Source organism: Bipolaris maydis (assembly GCF_028858645.1).
Source record: "Bipolaris maydis strain C4 unplaced genomic scaffold PSV08scaffold_7, whole genome shotgun sequence".
Taxonomy (NCBI): domain Eukaryota; kingdom Fungi; phylum Ascomycota; class Dothideomycetes; order Pleosporales; family Pleosporaceae; genus Bipolaris; species Bipolaris maydis.
The window spans coordinates 908,817-928,656 of NW_027093863.1; the positions used below are offsets into that span (position 1 = coordinate 908,817).

At 48.6% G+C, this 19,840-nt stretch overlaps 4 protein-coding genes across 4 annotated transcripts; 1 reads left to right on the forward strand and 3 right to left on the reverse strand.

Annotated features, from left to right (window-relative positions):
• Nucleotides 1-5,492: 5,492 nt before the first annotated feature.
• On the reverse strand, nucleotides 5,493-10,555 carry PSV08DRAFT_180522 (NMDA receptor-regulated protein 1-domain-containing protein; the record flags this gene model as incomplete). Its single annotated transcript, XM_014227142.1, has 5 exons — nucleotides 5,493-6,980; nucleotides 7,908-8,251; nucleotides 8,303-8,401; nucleotides 8,459-10,426; nucleotides 10,474-10,555. The coding sequence occupies 5 exons, from the start codon at nucleotides 10,553-10,555 to the stop codon at nucleotides 5,493-5,495; spliced, it is 3,981 nt and encodes a 1,326-aa protein (XP_014082617.1).
• Nucleotides 10,556-10,891: 336 nt separating this feature from the next.
• PSV08DRAFT_202806 (Formamidopyrimidine-DNA glycosylase N-terminal domain-containing protein) lies at nucleotides 10,892-12,645 on the reverse strand. Its single transcript, XM_014227141.2, has 5 exons — nucleotides 12,510-12,645; nucleotides 12,368-12,454; nucleotides 11,847-12,312; nucleotides 11,761-11,791; nucleotides 10,892-11,714 (listed from the first exon to the last, which is right to left on the reverse strand). The coding sequence occupies exons 1-5, from the start codon at nucleotides 12,516-12,518 to the stop codon at nucleotides 11,009-11,011; spliced, it is 1,299 nt and encodes a 432-aa protein (XP_014082616.1). The 5' UTR covers nucleotides 12,519-12,645; the 3' UTR covers nucleotides 10,892-11,008.
• Nucleotides 12,646-12,772: 127 nt separating this feature from the next.
• Nucleotides 12,773-14,429, forward strand: PSV08DRAFT_298983 (arginase family-domain-containing protein). The gene is made up of 3 exons (XM_014227140.1): nucleotides 12,773-13,141; nucleotides 13,190-13,691; nucleotides 13,750-14,429. Exons 1-3 carry the CDS (start codon nucleotides 13,010-13,012, stop codon nucleotides 14,328-14,330), a joined length of 1,215 nt encoding a protein of 404 aa, XP_014082615.1. The 5' UTR covers nucleotides 12,773-13,009; the 3' UTR covers nucleotides 14,331-14,429.
• A 2,348-nt stretch (nucleotides 14,430-16,777) lies between these two features.
• On the reverse strand, nucleotides 16,778-18,090 carry PSV08DRAFT_202814 (pyridoxal phosphate-dependent transferase). Its single transcript, XM_014227139.1, has 2 exons — nucleotides 17,954-18,090; nucleotides 16,778-17,904 (listed from the first exon to the last, which is right to left on the reverse strand). Exons 1-2 carry the CDS (start codon nucleotides 18,045-18,047, stop codon nucleotides 16,841-16,843), a joined length of 1,158 nt encoding a protein of 385 aa, XP_014082614.1. The 5' UTR covers nucleotides 18,048-18,090; the 3' UTR covers nucleotides 16,778-16,840.
• Between the last annotated feature and the right edge of the window lie 1,750 nt (nucleotides 18,091-19,840).

Below are 19,840 nucleotides of genomic sequence, written 5' to 3' on the forward strand. Positions count from 1 at the left end.
CCCATGCCCTAATAGAAATAAATCAGCCACCAATCCATATCCCGAGTCAAATAACCAAGCAAGCATATTTCACGACTCAAACCCACACCCCCGTGCGCCTCATATTTATACGTTCATATATATTCCACCGGAGAAAAACCCTCAACCTTCCCTTTTTTTTTTAAAAAAAATACCACTTACTTAGCAACGGGGAAAAAAACCCCCGTGCCAAGTCAGTCATTCACTATCCCAAGCGCAAAAAAAAAAAGCTATCCGCTACCCGTCGCTCTCATCCCTCCGGCTCCTTCTATTACCAAACGCAGTCTGTGTGTTTTTCCCGTGCTTTTCCTTCCCTGCGATTCATGGAAGAGAGGCAGCGGCAAGAAAAAAAAAAGACCACCACGTACAAACATGCTCAACCCTTGTTTCCTGGGCTATTGTTCCAACGACCGCTTTTCTCGTCTTTGCTCCTTCTATCGGCCAGACCGAAGGGGAAGGGGTCGCACAAGCCCTTTCCCCCCTTCCCCCATCCCCAATTCAGTTCTTTTTTTTTTCGTCTTGCTTGCAAAAATCCTTCTAGAGGGGGGGGGGGGGGGTGTTTCCCTCGCCTTAGTCTCGTGGGCATCGCAAAGAAAGAAGCAATAGTTACTACGTACTAGCAAAATAGTACCATGATCGATCGTCATCTCCCTTACTATATCCAAGCGCAGCCCCAGCCCTGTTTCTGTCCTTGCCTTAGCATCCCCCCCCCCACCGCACCCACCTTCAAACGGCCGCGCCTTACGGCCCGTGGCCCTTTACGACCTTTTTCCCCTTCTCGCGACAATGACCAGCAAAAAACGCTCAGACCAAGGGTAGTAAGCAGCTGGACAATGGGTTTAGGACTGGGCTGGGCTGTGTGTGTTCGCGTATGTAAGATTCTCTTGTGCGCGTTGTGATTCGTGGGTTTTTGAACTTCTTTCCTGACGGAGAAGAAAGAAGAAGAGATCGCGGGGGGAGGGGAAGGGGGGGGATATGGGAGCGCGCCGAAAAAGAGTTAACGCTTGTTAATAACCCTTGGAGGGCACTTTTTTAGCGGCAGATGGGAACGGGAAGGGGGGGGGGGGAGGGAGAGAGAAGGGGAGGATCGGCAAGATCTTACTGTATGTGTGCACGGCCCTGGGGGCTAGGATGGGATATGATGGGCTGGGCTGGGGGTGTTTAGGGGGGGCGGTGGCGTGGAGATGTGGGATGGATTGAGGGAGGAAGGGTTTGGAGGATTAGTGTACACCGCTAGTGCCGTACTTGCTTGCGGATGAAGCTGGCGGTGATGATGATGATGATGATGATGGTTTTTTCTTGGTTGGCATGTACTTGTGCCACGGGGGGTCGTGGGGAGATTACCAAACAAGGGCTATAGCTCTGTCTCCTTCAACCCGCGCGCGACCGTTCTTCTTTTTTTAAATTTCGGGGCGATGGTTGCGACATGGAAAAAAACGGGTGATCGCTTAGTGCATGTGCGCTTTTTTTTCTTCTCTTTCCTTCTTGCCTCTTTTAAGGCTATACGTGTTTTGGTGTTGGTGATTCGTTGTCTCGTGTTTTTCTATGGTTTTCTCAAAGTGGTTAGTAGGGAAACTGATTCATGGTGTAGATCCTTAGTCTAGCACAGTCCTTTCTCTCGGCTTTCAGGAGACCGAAATATCCGGATTAGAAAAAGTGAAACCCCTTCCCATTGAAGTCGGAAACAGATTCTCCCTGCTCCGAGGGTATACGTGTAAAGCTTGCTTGAATCCTTTGATGCTGCAGCTATGCAAGTAGTATTATCTTGCTTAATATGTAATTTGTTATACGTAAATGCAGAGTTGACGTGTATATTTTGTGGAGTTTTTTGTTTGAAGTAATATAGGTGGCTCAGTTCGGTGGGCTACGTAGGGCTAGCCCTCTCGGCCTTGGTAGTAATCCGGCTTCCCGAGTTGACCGAGAGCCCTACCATAGCAGTGCAAACTACACAATCAAGTTAACACCACACATTGATACCTATGTCAATGTTCAAAGCACACAATCAAGCAATAATCTACTTTGCAAGAATTCTCAATCTTCTACACAATTCATACCGTTCTGTGCAGTGATTGAAGCTGTGATTTGGGTTCATGTTTGGCGTAATCTTTATCCGGCTACGGTGTCGGTGTCGGGTAGTCTGAAAGCTTGATTGTCACGTGTACTTAAGATGCCTGCTGTTTATCTTTAGTACCTGTGCCTGTATGTCTAGCTTGCTAGTTTAGTTGCAGCCACAAAGACGGGCTCGGAGGTATGTATGCGCATAGTCTTCCCGAAGGATTGACATTGATGGATCCATTCCTACCGGCCACGTGAGGCCGCTCCGTTTTCTCTCTTCTTGCACGGCCTCAGACTGCCATACTCCTAGCCGTGCGATCCGATTTACGGTAATTTGCAAATCCGATATTGTTCGGCTCTTGTTCTGCGTTGCCTGGATTTTTCGCTTCTTCGCCTTTTCTTGGAACTTGCACTACCTACTACCATATGCTGGGAACCAGCCTTGCCAAGCCTTGATACCTAAGACAAATCGCTGTTGCATTGCGTTCGTCGTCGATGTTCGTTGGGCCCAGCCGGCCCCAAGACGCCGCACGGAGGCTTTTGTGCCGTGTCCAAGACACATCTAAGCCCCCATCCCCCTTCACTTTTTCCCCTCGGTGATCGCGATCGCGATCGCGATTTCGAGATTGCATCGATGTCGCATGTAATGTCTTAGGTGGGTTTGAATTGCACAAGTCAATAACGCCGTTGTACCGCAACGGCACGATATATACGCCTATCCCTACTATCTATCCGTATCGTTCCGCTCATCTGGTTGCTTTCTTGCTTTCTGAGTGCCTGAGTCAATTACTTGATGGACTCGCGCACGTGGAAGTCGACGTACTTCGATATAGACGTACGTACTGTGCCCACACGCCTTCGTTTACCCCTATACACCCTTGGAAGTTACCAAATAGGCGCTTTGTTACAATACACAGTAGTTGCGAAGTCGTGCCTCGGCTTCCCGCGTAACCTGCCTTTTGAGAGAGAGAGATAGTCTTTGGTATTTTTGCCACCCCGAAGCTTCGTACCTTTCCACATGTTTTGCCCTGCGTTTGCCCCACATGCATAGTTGACATGTTCGAGATGCAAAGGAGGTGGGGCAGTACCTGCATGTCGTGTTGCGGTCGCGCGTACACGGCGGGGTGTGGATCGGCGTGGTAGTGAGGCTAGTTGTAGTAGTATATTTGGCTGAGGAAAGATGGGCGAGGCGTTTGGGAAGGGAGAAAGGGGTTGTTGAGTAGATTCGGGGATTGAGGATGTGGACATGTGGATCTCGGGATATGTGTGTGCAAGTCCTGGTCGCTCTTGCATGTAGGAAATACTAGCTTGTTCGACTTGCTCGGTATTCTGTTTAAAGCATCCTGAAGGTAAAGTAGGCAGGTTTGCCAGTGCAGTGATACGTGGCTTTGTTGTGCATAGATTAGAGGTGATTCAGAGTTTCTGTCATTTTTGGAATCTTAGTCGACACTGGATGCTTGGGAGATCTTCAGTGACTCCTTTCATTGTCGGAATAGTACATGGTTGTATAGCTGATATCTATTATAGTCACGTGATATTGTCTGCGTGTATTGCGTGATTAGTTTTTTCCTCATAATGAGCGTGGTTGTATCACGCGATTATGGATTTGTTGCTTAGTGCGGAGAATGATAGTAGAAAACATTAACTCACTGCCCTTCCATGAGGTCGATATCTCGATTGTTAACTATGAATTTCAAAATATTTGTCCTGACTTCTGGCTGCTGGATTGTTTTTGAGCTGTTTCTTTTACATATGCTGCTTGATGATTGGATTGATATTATGACTACTACTCGTGTGGTTCAGGATTCACACAACCCGCCATTCGCGTTGTTTGTGCTATACACTTTTGCAGAGGTGTGATAATATTATTAAATTAAAAACTTAAATCTACAAGTGGATCAATAAGCATTTATTGAGTCTGGACACTGATAGCAATTTTTCGAAGAGGTCATTGTAACCTTTTAATAAATGAATATATTTCAACACACAAACCAGACAACAATCCCCATAACATACACCCGTTTACTCGCTACCTTTGAATTCCGCGCATCTTTTTCTAGAAACAAAAAAATACTAGTATGAACCCAATCAAAATAGTGTACGTAGAGTTGTCTCATTACGCCCACACCAACAACAACCTAACAACCAACACTGCGCATTCGCCACTCAACAAAATCCCACCAGCCCACCAATCCCCGTAAATACCATTTCCATTTTATAAAAAGATCATGCCTTACAAAGCCCGATAGCCGAGACACTAAAACACTAGACTGGACGCCTGAGCTGAACGCCTGAGCTGAACCGAACAAAACTGAGAGCTGCTGACAAGAAAACATTCTTGAGCACATTCTCCACACAGCCACCCTCCCCTCCGCCCCGCAGCAAGCGCTGGTGGCTTGGTTTCTATTTTCCTTCTTTTCTTCTTCTTCCCCGTGCACTAAGAGAGCGTCGCGTGTTGTGCGCATGGATAACAGACGAGTTTTTTGGGGGCTTTGCATCGCCCATGGGCTTAGCCCGCATTGCGCAATCCGCCTTACCTACGTACACGTATTTGCTTTTTCTCTCTCTCACATCTCCACATGTTTTCTTAATTCCCGGGACACGTGGGCACTTGCACTAGCAAGTGAAAAAAAAAGGAAAAGGCAGAGAAGAAAAAATACCGGAAGAGCGGTCATGGACAGAAACAGTCTAAACTAACAAGCCTCAGCCCTCCCCCCCCCCCCCCCCCCCAATCTTTCTGCATACGTAGGCACTCGTAGTTTTTTTTCTCCCCTAGTTGGGAAGTGGGAGTTGTGTTTTTGCGTGGTTTATTTCGGACTTTCGCTGCTGGATAATATTTCTGCCCTACAAAACCGAGTTTTTTTTGGGGAAAGGAAATGAGAACGATGTAAGTATGCCTCTTTTCCCCACTCCTCATTACCAAATATCACAAGACATATCATCCACACACACATCACACCCTCGCCTCAAACGCACCAAAGCACTATCTTTGCATCACTCCTCCCTGGAAAGCGGGCACACCCTTGCACAACATACCCACGAGGCCCATGTTTTCGCGCATTTAGACCTTTCTATTCGCTGGACTTGTGTTTGAGATGTGTGCGACGTAAGTGAGTCACATGCCGCCATGTCATATGGGTAGTACAGATGAAGCGGGAGGGGGATGATGATGATGATGTGGCGAGCTGCATATGTTGTGTTATCGGAGTACAGCGTACTGGGTTTGGTAAGGGAGGTGGAGGGTGGTAATAGATGGGTATAGTAGTAGTAGTTAGTGGATGTGATTGCGTGTGTGTGTGTGTGTGTGGGACGTGAACGAAGGGGTGGTAGCACATAACCTATTACTAGTAGTCTCAGATTTCTTTTCTTAACGGTAGATATATAGCAGGGTGTCCCCTGGGTGAAAACAAAAAACCAGCTCATATGACATCCATGTGCATTTCACATGGACTGCCTTCCAACTTGTCCTTGCGTCTCTCCACCCGAAATGCATTTTCTAGATCCACGCCGACGACGCCTGCGGGCCACTCGATCAAGCCCCAGTTTTCGCGACCGAGAGTCATTGCCACGGCTGTGACGATGTCGGCGCCTAGCCCTTCGAGCCACCATACGTTTCGGACTCTGCCTGGCAAAATGGCGTAGTGTGCGAGAATGACGAGTGCATGTGCATTCTTGGACTCGACGAGGTTGATAAACTCTCGTGGAATGCGAGCCGCCCAGACGAAGATTGCGCCGCGATCTGTAAGGGTGGAGATGGTGTTGTCGTCAATTGAATATGGAACTGCTGACATTGGCGGGAAACGTTCGGGCAGTGTCAGTTGACTAATCAAGTTGAAGCTTTGGCGGAGGTAGAGTAGTGCTTGAGAGAGGCAGACGCAGTGCGGTTCCAAAGGATCCTTTCCCTCCGTCCATAACTTCTCAATCTCTAGTAGGAGTTCATCTTCCAAGACTGCGCGCGGTGTTGCAGAAATGTTGTATTCTGGCCACCATTCTCGTGCAGTGACTGGATGCATTTTACTTCCCACCACCCAACTCCATCCTGATAGTAGGACTGTTAGGGGACCGCGGAGTCCCCATATCGTGCGCAATGCACATGATAGCATCTTGTCGACTATCTCTGGTGACGGTGTGGTCGCATCCGATGGGATTGAAGCACGGAGGTTCTCAAAATCGATTGATGCTGTGCGAAAAAGATACACAGCTGTGAATGTTGAACTAGCAAAGAGTGCCGCAGCGTTGCTCTCTGTAATGTTTTCCAACTCAACCCGATACTTTGTTAGAGCTTTGTTCATTCGTGCAGCCGCTAGCGTATTCATCTTCTTTTTGGCTTCCTTGTTTTCGTGAAGCCGACCGAGATGCAGCGAAGCGACTGATAACACACAGTTTGTGAGGAATTCATGGCTATGTGCCATTTCAGGAATATACGATTGCCATGCTGCTTTTGCTGGATCGTCGTTTGCGAGAGTAAGGGAAGTGGTGAATTCATAGTGACACAGAACCTCTTGCAGTGGTGGCGGGAGTAATTCCCGGATATCTTTCCAGGCATCATACGGACGAAGATACGGTGGTATGCTGATATCGAAAAAGGCTGTGGGATGTAAAGAAAGCCGGGTTTGAGAGACCGAATCGTCGAGATAAGAATCTTGGAGTGATATCTCAGTTTGACGGGGTGTTTGTGTTGCAAGCGCGACCTCATTGCTAAAAGCCGCGAGGTTTGTTGGAGAATGTACTGGTATCGATTGAGGCTTTGGAGTCTCAGGTTTAGGCGACGGTGATACGTCTTGCGGGCGCTCAGGACTGGGTGATGTTGAGCTTGTCAGGAGACGCGAAGACGGTACCAGTGCCAAGAAGCTACATTTCTCGCCCTTTTTGTCGCAATTCGCGCACGATGGATGCTTAGTATCACACTGATGGACTGGTTAGTATTAGGACATCCAATACCTTTTCCTCGAAAAGATACTCTCAGATCACGGTACTTTTCACGGCCAGGCTTGTTTGTGGCTTTTGCGGATAGTTACTAGTATGCGCACTCTTGCAAATACTTGCCTATGCGCTCCAGTACTGCTGTAGCGGCTGTGAGTGTATGAACGCCCGCTACATGTAGCGTTGTGCATGTATGCATATACGCGTGTACATGATTTGGCGTGCACTGAGCATATCGGCTTCACACGGAAAAGATGATAGTACGCGATAGTACAAGTACTTACTTTTATCCGTCGCCTCTTGCATTGGTGACATCCTAACCTCGTCTTGTTGTGTGATCTCCTTGTCGCCATCGGGGTTTGGCGTAAAGCCAAGAGTTATACGGTCAATACGGCAAATCAACTGCTGACGCAAGAAACCACTCTTGGTGTTCGGACCGCAAGATGCATGCAGACGCGTTGAGGTCGCAAGCAGCGTGGCAAAAAACAACGAGACTACCGAGTACGCTGTTGAAGCATACAACGCAAGAATGGTGAATTCATGGGAAAGTGTTTCGTGGGTGTACAGCTGTGACATTTCCCCACACGGCCTGGAGCTAACCTTAGCGGGCAGTTTTCGTACTGCGCGCCCCATGATTGGTCGAGACAAACAGCAGGATGCCTCGCCGTTCCGGACGAGCTTGCGCATGACGTACAGTCGATCCGCCTCGCCACTCTCTTCCAACATGTGATGCTAGACACGGTTTCTACTATCTAGTTTGTTTTTATTCTTGCTTCTGTTACGGGCAGTTTAGTGCCATGCAAATGCATACGTATCTACCAAGCGTGTAATCATGTACAAGGCACAACCACCTGCCTACTTTGTCTCGACGCAACGCTCATCAAAGAGCTTGCAGCTCAATTCTTGAAGACAACAGCTGCACTCCAGCGACTGGCAGCCTTCCCCCTGTAGTCATCCTTGACTCCCTGCTCGCTCTTCCACTCACTGAGCAATGTCAGTCCAGCCTTCGCCTCTTCGATCGTCATGGTTGGGAGATCCAGTGTCTTTAGCAGGTCCTGCTCATTTTGCGATTTGGAGCTATTGTCAAGAATGTAACGGACATTATATCCGGATTGGAGGTGCAATGCGCTCTCCGAGTGCTTCTTCAAAAACTCGTCGTTGTAAGCGTTGAGGTCAGTATCCGCGGGTGGTGCGGTGAAAGTGGCTTTGATGACCTCTGATGCTTGAGAGGAGAGAGGCTCGACGGGTTTGCTGACTGCTAGCTGTTAGCAACACGCTCCATGGTGATGGGCCTGTTGGGACATACTGGCTTGGCGGAAGCGCACACTCTGTTCGTGTAGCTTGGGGTTCTCCGGATCAATCTCACGTGCTGCTTGTAGACACTTGAGAGCGAGGAGGTACTTGTCTGATATACTGTTAGCATAGATCGAGATGAAAAAATGCAGGAATCACAACAGCATACTTCTTCGGATATAGACCTCAAAGCCCACATTCTGAGCCTTGATGTTCTTCGGGGCCAACTCGAGCATGGGCTGTAGGAACCGTAGGGCATCTTCTAGAGGCTGCTTGGTCTGAAGCAGCTTCTCGCCATTTGGATCGGTATCCTCTTTCTTGGTGTCGCCATCTTCCCCCTTGGCTGTTGCCTTTGCAGCTGCAGCTGCTTTCCGCTCTGCCTCTGCCTTCTCAGCCTTTTCCCTCTCCTTCTTTGCCTTCTTCTCAGCCTTCTTGCGCTCTGTAGGATCCAGCTTGTCTAATTCGAGCTCATCTGCATTTGACATCTTCGGGTTGTCTGCTAACCGGACATACAGCTCGACTGCTTGGGTGGCTGCCCTGGTGAAGAATGGGTGATCGCGTAGGTGGTCCTCCCATCTGATCATGTCAATGTAGGCGCGGATCTGTCCTTTTCGTAGTGAGAAGCTATGGAAATCGAATTGGTCCTCGTGCCAGACATCGAAGATGTCCGCGATAGCTGTGAAGCGCTTCAGTGCGAGACCGTATTTCTCTTGTCGCAGATAAGCCTCTCCGTCTTCAATCAGATACCACATACACTGCATGTCGTGGAGATCACCGAGCGGTCCACCTACAGCCTCATTACGGGTGAACTTGCTCATTGTGTTGAGCGCATTCTCGTTTTCGTTGTTGCGTAGCTGATATTTGGCGCACTTGGTGTTGATGTATCGATCCCTCTCATCAAGCTGTCTCGCATGGTTCATCGTTTCCGAAGCTTTCTGGGCATCGCCGGCGTGCTTGTAGATCCGTGCTTTGGTTTGACTATAATCGACCGACTTTGGATCCATCTCAATCAACTTGTCTATGTATCCCATGGCCTTGTCAAGATCACGACTTAGGACGTAGTTGTAGTGCTGGGCGAGGAAGTACAGCACAGACTGTTCGAATCGATCGGTGGTGTTGCCATTGCTCTCATTTTCGGCAGAGCCGTTGGTCTTCTTCTCTGATGCATAGCCAAGCACAAGTTCCTCAATGACTGCCTTTTTTCCCTCGTCACGGTAGAGTGACTTGATGTTTGGGAAGGTTGAAGGCACACCCTTGTTGAGCATCCTTCGGAGGTATTGGTCCACCTGTGTCTTGAATGCCTCACCCTGAAGGAAGTCCAATGGTATGCGCCTTGCAGCATCGTTGCGCTCGTTCTTGCTGGCAAATGATTGATACAGTTCGTTCAGTTTCTCAATATCGGCGTCGTTGGAGCGATCCAGACCCAAGGCCTTTTCTAGCCCTTCGAAGTATCCTCGGTACTCGTTGTTTCTAGTCAATAAGACCCGGTAAGCCTTCTCGGCCTCTTCCTTGCGCCCAAGTTCGAGTAGGTATTTCGCCCTCAGCTCCAACGCGGCGCGTCGATCGAGACTGACCCTAACCACCTCGTCTATGTGTTTCAAGGCACGCTCCACGTCGCCAGATTCGTAGATGATCATGTTCTTGTATAGAGTCGCTTCGGAATGTTCGAGGTCGGATTTGGGCGGAGGCTGCTTCAGCGTCTCCTCGTAGGTCTTGAGGATATTTTCTGCTTCGGTGAAATTGCCTGAAAGATGGTAAGCAACGGCCAAAGCAGTCCAGTTCTGACGCAATTGTGGTCGCTCCTGCATCATCTTGCGCCGACTCTCAATATATCCCTCGTAGTCGCGGACTTGGCATTGAAGGAGGGCGAGGTCGCGGAGAATGTTCAACGAGCCTGGCTCTAATCGCAAAGCCATCTTGTATGACTTGATGGCTTCAGGGTAGTTCTTGACTGAGCGCCACAGTAAACCGTAAACGTGCCAGCAGATGTGCGACTTCATGTCATTTCGGAGGGCTTCTTTGCAGAGGGCAAAGGCTTCGTCGCCCTGATTTATGGAATTGAGGATCAGGGCCTTCATCGCTTGGGTGTCGCCATGGGTGGGGTGCTTCTTCAAGATCTGTTCGGCAGCCTTGAGGCCTGGCGGGGTCAGCAATGCCATACGTTGCCCTTGCACTGCAGCCTACCCTTCTTGTACAGCTTGCCCTCGTAGTACTTGACAAGCGAACGGAAGAGCGTCTGCTCCTTGCTGGGCAATGGCTGCGGCATGGTGACGGTCGTGTGAGGTGTGCGCGGAGCGTTATTGATAGTCGGCCGTCGAAAAGCTTCCGTTCGGAATTAAGAAATGGATTCGATTCAACCTCGCGACCGGGCCGGGGGAGGTTAGGTGGGGATTCGAGATGTTTAATCGATACAGTGTGTCATGGCGACACGGCCCTTTCGGCAAGCAACTGTGGCACTATGGCTGGCCTGCGCTACGTGAGAATGTGGGGAGCTCTGAAATTCAATGTCGGAGTGTTCGATTCGACCGCTAGCGCACCTCGACTTCGAACTGCACGTGCGCGTTCTGACACCCCGCCTACACAACCTCTTACAGCAGCCATTTCCATGCGCATTTGAAACCTTGGTAGTAGGTTTACAATCATTCAAAAACACAAAATTTCTTCCGCTATCTTACAATCAAACTGTACAAAACAACATTCCAATAAACCGTATTCGCCCTTACCTAGACAAGCGTCCTGACCGCCGTCTTCCTGTTGTATCATCACTCGTTTTTCCCTCTTTGGCAGGAGCTTTGTTCTTCTTTGCTGTGCCATTAGCAGTCGTCTTGCGCTTCTTAGCGGGCTGTTGCTCCTCAATGTCACCACCAGTCTCTGCTTCCATCTCCTCTTCGACTTGTTCTTTGACCTTCTTGCTAGCACGATTCAGTTTTGCTGGTGCGTCTTCTTTAGAAGCATCTTCTGTCTCTTCTTTAACCTTCTTCACATTCTTAAGTTCGCCTTTGGTCTTAGCAGGTGTCTTCTCCTCAACTTCTTCATCTTCCTTCTTGACTGCTTGAGCCTTCCTCTTGTTGCTCTTCTTAGGCTTCGTATTCGCCTCACTGTCTTCAGCCTCTGCGTTGTCGGAAACATCACCAGCAACAGCTGCTGTCTTCTTCTGGACACTCGGCACAATGGCCGAAGTCCGACCACCGACCTTGAGGAACGTAATCTTCTCGCCGGTCGGTAGTTTGCTTGCCTCTTTCTTGCCTTTTCCCCAACGATGCTTCATAAGCCAGTCTTGAGGAAAACTATCTGAATCTCCATTGGCTTGTACAGCAGTGTCACAGACATACATCATCGCGTCATGTAGCCGTTTTACTTGTTCGTCGCTGAAGGTATTGCTGTACTGCTCGGGATGTAGTTTGGCTTGATACATTATTTCGTCACTGCTAATGTTAGTGGTGCTCCCAGTCTATTTTGCAATGAACATACCCAACCCAGTTCCCTATGCCTGAGATGTTGGCTACGTAAGGGTCAGATGGTACGTTATGTCAGTGACATGGTGAGGAGATGCGAACCTTGATCCAACAATAAAGCTTTCACAGGCACCCTCTTACTCTTCAGCTTCTTACTCAGCCATTCAACAGTCAATATATCCTTGTCAATAACCGGGTCCGGACCGTTCTCTTTCAGTGGAGTTGTCTTCCTCATATCTTCGGCAGCAGCATCTACCAGCCTTATCCGAGCTAGTCGTCTTGCGTCCACAAAGGCGACCTCGTTTTTGGGCTCTTCTTGCAGTTGCAAGATGAATTTCCAGTACTTGGGTGGCCACTCTGCTTCCTCGGGTTTGGTTGGACGGTAGTATGCGGTTTCGTCATTGCTGAACTTCATCCAGCCAGACATGCCAAAATGCATCAGAGGGTGCGGCGCCGTGTCCATGACTAGCCAGAAGTACTTGCCCTGCTGGCGTGCATCTAGAATTTTCTTACCGGACATGGCTTTTTGAAAGGCTGCTGCAGAGGTTCCAACCTTTCCGTAGACAATCTGGATGAATCCATTATCAGATGCTTTCGTGTAGATGAGACGGCACTAAGCGCACATTGTCTTCTTGGGTTTTCACCGCTTGTATGGTCTTTCCGACAGCATGTTTCTTCAAGAAATGCACAATGCGTGCCACTTCTGCAATCTGAACAGTGTTAGCAGGTGTGATACGCGCGCAACTATGTAGAACGCGTCCCTACCTCGGGCATCTTGATAGTCAGACAGAGTCTTCTTGCGCTGAACAATAGGTTGCGATGAGATCTACAATAACACCGATATGATGATTTACACGGACTACTGAGGACGTGATTGGGGAGTTGCGCTGAGCAGTACCTTGGATGGCGAGGGTGGAGGCTTCGCGTAAGACGCGAAGGCGCGTCGTCACGGGACGAGCATGCATCACGTCATCACTCAATTTCGTCTCGCCTTGCTGTGAGAACGACTCTTGTTGCTCTCCACCTTCACATCCCTCATTAGTCTCTCCATGCAAGCCCTAGACATCGAGTCGAGCTATTTCCATTCTCTCTAGGCGACTACGGATGGACTTGCCTTTCTGGGCTGCCCCGCTACGCCGTTGGCAACATGACCAGGACTGACGATAACGCGATTTTACATAATTGTCCGCCCTAGACGCCAGTCTACGGGTATTTGAACTCGATGGCTGCACTGTTTTATCTTGAAATACTACAATGCACTGATCATGCGGTGGAACTGGATCACTCCATTTGCCTATGCGGCCCATGTCTCCGCGCATGGAGCCCACCACACTGAGGACAAGGGTTCGTTCTCTCAAGAGCGGCTAGACGAGCTTGAGAGGAAGTGGGGTACAGATGTAAGCATTCCAAGTGACGGTACTTGAATACAATTGACAGTCGCTTAGTGGGGCTTCTCTGGCATCTCAACCTTTGCCCACCTGCCGCACACTCGCTGCTTGACTAGCCCCGAGACAACCTATGATATCGCCATCCTTGGCGCACCCTTCGATACCGCAGTATCATACCGACCCGGTGCTAGATTCGGACCTCGAGCCATCCGTGCTGGCTCTTCTCGTCAGACGTCCTTCCGTGGCTTCAACCCACGCGCGGGGCTCAATCCATACACATCATGGGCAAAGATTGTGGATTGTGGGGATATACCCATTACACCCTTCGACAATGCCCTGGCATTGCGACAGATGAGTGAGGCCTTTCAGGAGTTGGCGAACAGGCCAGCGACCGAGAAGAGCACTGAGAGTGGGGTGTCGTACTTCAAGAAGCCAAAGCTGCTTACGTTTGGCGGAGACCACAGCATCGCACTGCCGGCTTTGAGGGCATTGAAGAATTTGTATAAGCAGCCAATTGCTGTTGTACATTTCGACGCCCACCTGGACACTTGGCACCCCGGTTAGTGACTCGAACAGTTTCAACAGAGTCAAAGATTGTTAACTCGGTGGGAATATAGCAAAATATCCAAGTGCATGGCTAGATGCCGAGGATCTATCGACGCAATCCTTTTTCAACCACGGCAGCATGTTTTGGTACGCTGCGACCGAGGGCTTGATCGCGAACGGCTCGAGTGTGCATGCGGGGTTGAGGACGCGACTGTCAGGTGACGACGATGCTGACCACGTTGACGACACACAGCAAGGTTGGCAGCGCATTGCTACGGACGACATTGACGAGATTGGAGTGAAGGGAGTGATTGCATCCATTATGGACCGTGTGGGCACTGAGATGCCCGTTTACCTCAGTATCGACATCGATGTGATCGACCCCGGGCTAGCGCCAGGCACCGGTACGCCAGAGCCTGGTGGCTGGACCACTCGTGAAGTGATTCGAATTCTGCGTGGTATCCAGGACATGAACGTGGTTGGAGCAGACATTGTTGAAGTCAGTCCTGCATATGACGGCTCGGCGGAGACGACGGGTTTGGTTGCAGCGCAGGTTGCTTACGAGGTATTGACGAACATGGTTCACAAAGGCCTTGTCGAACAGGCCCAGACGGGTGCGGGTTCCAAGAATAAGGATAAGGATGAGCTATGAGGTTTTCACGAATTTGGCCAGACAACAGCTAGGGTAGATTGCAGACACTCTGCTGATTTATGGTGTATGAGATGAATTCAAGAATGTAACACATGTCGGATGTACACATGTTTTTCGCACATGACTCTTGTAGGCGACCAAAGATAGACGTGTCTCCGTCAATGTCGTAGTAGCCGCCGCCGACATGGCATTTCCGATTCGCGGTGCAAGCGAGACTACTACTAGTACCTCGCCTACTTTGAACGTCATGTCACCTACTGAGAAAGCAGCCATGTCTTCCGCATTTGCACTGAATAAAAGGTAGACGCTCTGATGAAGCGAAACAAGCATCTAACACCCATTGTGAGGCATTTCCCACTCAGCAACTAACCAAGTGGGTTGAATACGCTTCCACATCACGTGCGAGCCTTCTGCCTAGGGAGTTTGCTACCAGTACGCAACGGGAAACCTCGAATACTTGCCTTGTGTGATACAAGAAGCTGGGAGCAGGAGTTGGTCTCTTTCAGGGTTTGTGATTGGGTCAATATTTTTTCAGCTGGCTTCATCTACCACGGTTTTCTCGCCAAACTGCCTGAAGCATGGTCTTTGGGAGCCGGGCTTCTCTGGGTAGCTTGGTACGTATGTTGTTTACTGCGTGTTTGCTTTAGTCGTGCTTCCGGTGGAGCAAGAAGCATCGTATTCTTGCCTCGTATATGTGCAGACGTATTCAATGTTGCTGCATGTTACCACTCTCTCCTAAAAGCACCAATTATGAGTGTTTTTGAAAATGAATCAGAGGGGCATGTGTATCTGAAAAACACTGCACTGCCCAATTCCGCCAACTACACAAGGCTGCATAAAGTCCTGCCGAGCATCACCACCCCCCTCCCCTTCACCCAAATCCCTCCCCGTCGCCCATTGCCCGCACGCTCCAGGCAGCAAGCCCGTTTCTCCACTTTAACTCGCTGCTGCCTACCCAATCTGACGTCAAAGCAAACCGCTCGCCAGCTCGCCAGGGAGCTATGACCGCAGGCAGCAGTCACGTGCCGCACTAAACTAGTGGCCTCCCTCCGTCTATAAAAACCGGCCCTCCCACCTCTCTTCTGTTCTTTAGCTCTCGTAAGTTTTTCTTCTCTTACCCCCTACTATTTACCTTTTATCGGCCATGTGCTAATGACTCGTCCAGTTTGCCTTTTGGCTTAGATCAAGTGTAGTATCTGTTCTTTTCAGTTTAATCTCTGGTGAGTTCTTTTACTTATCTTCCAACATTCGCCTCTTACTAATCGTCCCAGAAACTCTCCTAAGGGAGAATTCATCGATTATACTTATTTTTGCACCGAGTGGATGGCTCCCTGGGCTTGCTCACAGTCATCCTCACAGTGTCGTCCGTATCGCACTATCTCGGACTGACGCGAATCTTTTTCATTGAGACTTCGGGATAGCTCCTGATGCTTGAGGAAGAAGTCTGACGCATTTCCTTGAGATGAGTAGGTCGCTATCGCGACGGGTTATGATTCCAAGTCATTTTGTACGTGGCGGGGCCAAGTGAACAGACGGTTGTGTATTCTTGAATCTGGTTGTGCGTAAAGCCGATGCTCATTTTGTTCTGCGGCCATGCCCCCAGCAAACGTCTAAGCCTACGGCTCGGCTTGCAGCGGTAGCATCTGACAGTATAACATCCATTTTAGCTATCGCATGTACAAATCCAAGGGTGCCATTCGTCATAGGACTGGACCTTGAGATCTAGAAAGTTCATCATTCCTAACTTGCCACAGGAGACAGATAAAATAAAGCAGCGAGCGTATCCAACATAAGCAGCGCAACATCAGAGGAAGGTAAGTGGCTGCCTTAGCTTTGCAGTGCAGATCGCTCTTGGGGATAACCCAACAATATCAAGGTGCCAAGCATCTGGATGCTGTCTACTGACCATGTTGTGTAGGGGCCCCCCTATTTACTATTTACTACACTATCTAGAGCTTGTGTTTAGTTTAGTCTCAGTCTCAAAAGTAGGCTCTTAATATGCCAAGGCCTCCCTCACCGCCCATCTTTGAGTGTCCTTCACCACTCACTTATAACCGCCTTCCTTGGGATGGAAATCTTCAAGATTTGATAACCTGCAGGTTCATGTACCTCTCACTCACTTTTAAGTTGCCACCAAACATAGAAATAACAACAGTGACAAAAGCTGCTTTATGCGCAAGGGCATGGAAATCAATGCCATTCGTGTTCACATCACTTTTTGTGAAGAGTACATTCTAGACGTCAGTTGGTAGAAGAATGCTGTAAGATCAGAAAGCAGCTTACAGAACGTGAGATTCGAATATTGAACCCTCGCCAGTCATTGTATCTAATCTTAGCCTAGTAAGGGGACGTCTAATGCCTGATTTGATTCAGTGAATCGTTTCCCTGCCCGTCATTCACATCAGTTCGCGAGTATTCATGTCTGGAATACGAGTACTGTAGTTTAGCTACTTCCTCTTAGGTATTTTTCAAAACAAATGACTATGTACCAGAGCGTAACTAGGATTACCTCACAGCTTTGTAGTTCGATCGTTCTTCCCCCCAGTACCTCCCTGTTTCTGATTTGTGAGAACGCTCAGGATAACAGATGTCAGTGCGGAAAGAGCCTGATCGCTTATCTGGTAATGCGTAACGACTCGGTTACCCATCAACTTGATCCCATGCCTGTGCCCAGCTTGGGTCCACTCATTATCAGTAACGCCTGAGGCCCTCAGATTTAGCCATACAATATTCGTTTCCACGGGTCTGACTAGCTTCCCCCCTTTTTCAGTCCATAGCGTCCCAATGGCACTTGCTAACGAATGACTTTGCTTCAAAATTCCTCTCGTATCAGTCTGGCTCATCCCAAAATTCTCAAGAAGCGCCTGTCTTGCAGCTGCAACCAGAACTCCAGACTGACGCATACCACCGCCTATGCTTTTGCGAATCCGGCGCAACCGCTGGATCGACTCTGCTGAGCCGATGACCATAGCCCCCATTGGTGCACCAATACCCTTGCTGAAGTCGACAGTCAGCAAATCAGCACACTGAGCGTATTCTGAAAGTGTACCACCCCCAGCTGCAACGGCTTCCCAAAGCCTTGCACCATCGATATGAACCTGTATCCCGGCTCTTGTAGCCCAATCTTTGATTCTACGTAATTCTTCTAGTGGCACAACGGTTCCGTTTGAAGTATTTTCAATGCTTACAACTCTTGTTGGGCACTTGTGTACATCATACGATAGGACGGCACTCTTTTGGATATCTTCCAGAGTCAAATAAACATTGTTGCTTGGCCGCACAGTTTGCAACATGGCTCCCGAAAAGTGGGAAATTCCGCCAGCTTCCCAGTGAACTATATGCGCACTTGCATCGGCAAGGATAGCATATGGAGGTTGCCAGAGCAGTGTTCGCAGAGCTAGCTGGTTTGCCATTGTACCGGAGACCACAAATGCGGCGGCTTCGTGGTTGCAGAGATCAGCCACTTCTTGCTCAAAATTTATTGTTGTTTCGTCTTCTCTGTAAACGTCATCGTTCAAGGTGGTGCGAGCGATAGCACAAAGCATGCTCAATGAAGGCGTGGTAACGACATCACCTTCGAGAAATTAGAAGAAAATCGTATACTCAGCGTTGTTATACATTACTTCTAAAATCAAAAGCTGCTCTAGTCAACTGCGGTGAGCCCCAATATTGATTTTGTAGTCTAGAAAGACTCGAGTCGAATGATGATTCAGACATGTCCAGAATTGTCAGCCTTTGTTAGAGCTGGCAGACGTAGTGTGTTTCGTGCAGAAAACGGTGGGCTCTAGAACAGCTTAAAAACATCTGAACACAAGACGCGTCCATCTACCCCAGGGTTATTTACAAGGGCCTGGTCGGTTGCGCGGTTGCGTTTTACGTTTTGCGTTTTGATTACCGGATTTGGGCTGCGTTTTTGAACCGCAGCCAAAAACGCTATCATGTTCGGTAAAACGGGCGTTTTTTAAGTATCAGCCCTTGCAGCGTTTTGTTAGTATTGCTCTAGTAAAAAAAGCTATATCTAGTGCTTATCTTACCCATGTCGCATACTTTATTATGAAAGGTTAAAACGCGATTCCAATCAGCAGCAAGAGGGGCAGCGGTTAGCTGGGTTTTTGCTAGTACTAATACATACATTAAAAACTAACCATCAAAAAAGCTATCGCGATAGCTACAGCTAGTGTAGCAGCTACCGCAGCGTTAGCAGTTGCTGCTAGCAATACGCAGTTATTTGCTAGGAGCCAACTCACCTAGCTAGTATTTAAAGCGTTAGCCTATTAGTTGCGGCATTATAGTCTCCACGATAGGCGGGCGTTAGTGGAAGAAAAACTACTCGTATTTTGGATAGTAAGTCTACCATAATGTAGATAACCCAAAGTAACGAAGTAATAGAAAATCAAAACGCCAAAACGCCAGCTAAACCGCCCCTCTATCTTCTATCCCGATTCGGAAAAGTCAAACCGCAGCACTAGGTCTCCCTGTCGTAACCCCTGCGGAAGCTCTATACCTGAATAGTAGGTATCAAAAACGCAAAACGCAACCGCGCAACCGAACAGGCCCTAAATGTATGCAGTACATGATACATCAAAACATATAGAGCGATATGTGAGTATTTGGATCGCATCAAAACTGGGCCGGAAGGAGCCGTGCCGGCCGAGATCTCCTTGCGTAGCAATCCGCCCTGGCATTATGTGCTGATTTATTTATCAACAGAAACTCTCTCCGTTGATTCATTTTGGAAAAAGGGTTGCTATACTAAGCACTAGCAAGGGTTCCCTAATCTTTATACCAACCAGGATGCAATGGTACTTCATGATCATTCATAATCACTCACGATCATCTAAACATGTTGAAAGCAGAACATTCTCCAAGTTTATTCATGTTGTATTTACATATATCCATAAATAACATTGTCGTAAGCCACCAAGATAACAAAACAATGTATAGGTGGGCTTAAGATAGCATAGGCTTGCGAGTTTCAACACCTGTCCGACGTGACGCCAAAATTGACACAGTTAGATAGTGAGACAAGGAATCATATTAAACAATCAAATCCCGTTTTCGAACAACAGGATGCGGTGTCTTAGAGACTGCTTGCGTCTCCCGCCAACTGAAAGCTTGGCGCTTGGCGATAACGTCCGTTCACCGGTTCTCGTGATATACTCTACCTCGTTTTATGAGTGATGGCAGTGGTTTTGGAACAGCATGTTACGGTGTAGAAGCATGGTATCGTCTGTCAGAAGCGCCGCATCTGCAGCGACATCCGCCACTACTTCAAAATTCGACAAGATCGATTTCATAGCGCAAGGAAGTCTATATCCTCTCATTACATGTCAAGTCATTTTTTTTACGCATAGTAGGGCTAGCGATGCGGTGTGAAATAATTTTCTAAACGACAGTTTCCATTAGTGCTTACTAGTCCTGGCAAGAATGAGTTGGAGGATTGCTAGGAGAAGCCGCTATTCGCCTGCCAAGACGGTAGAGATAAAACCAACTAGTAGTATGTAGGCGCA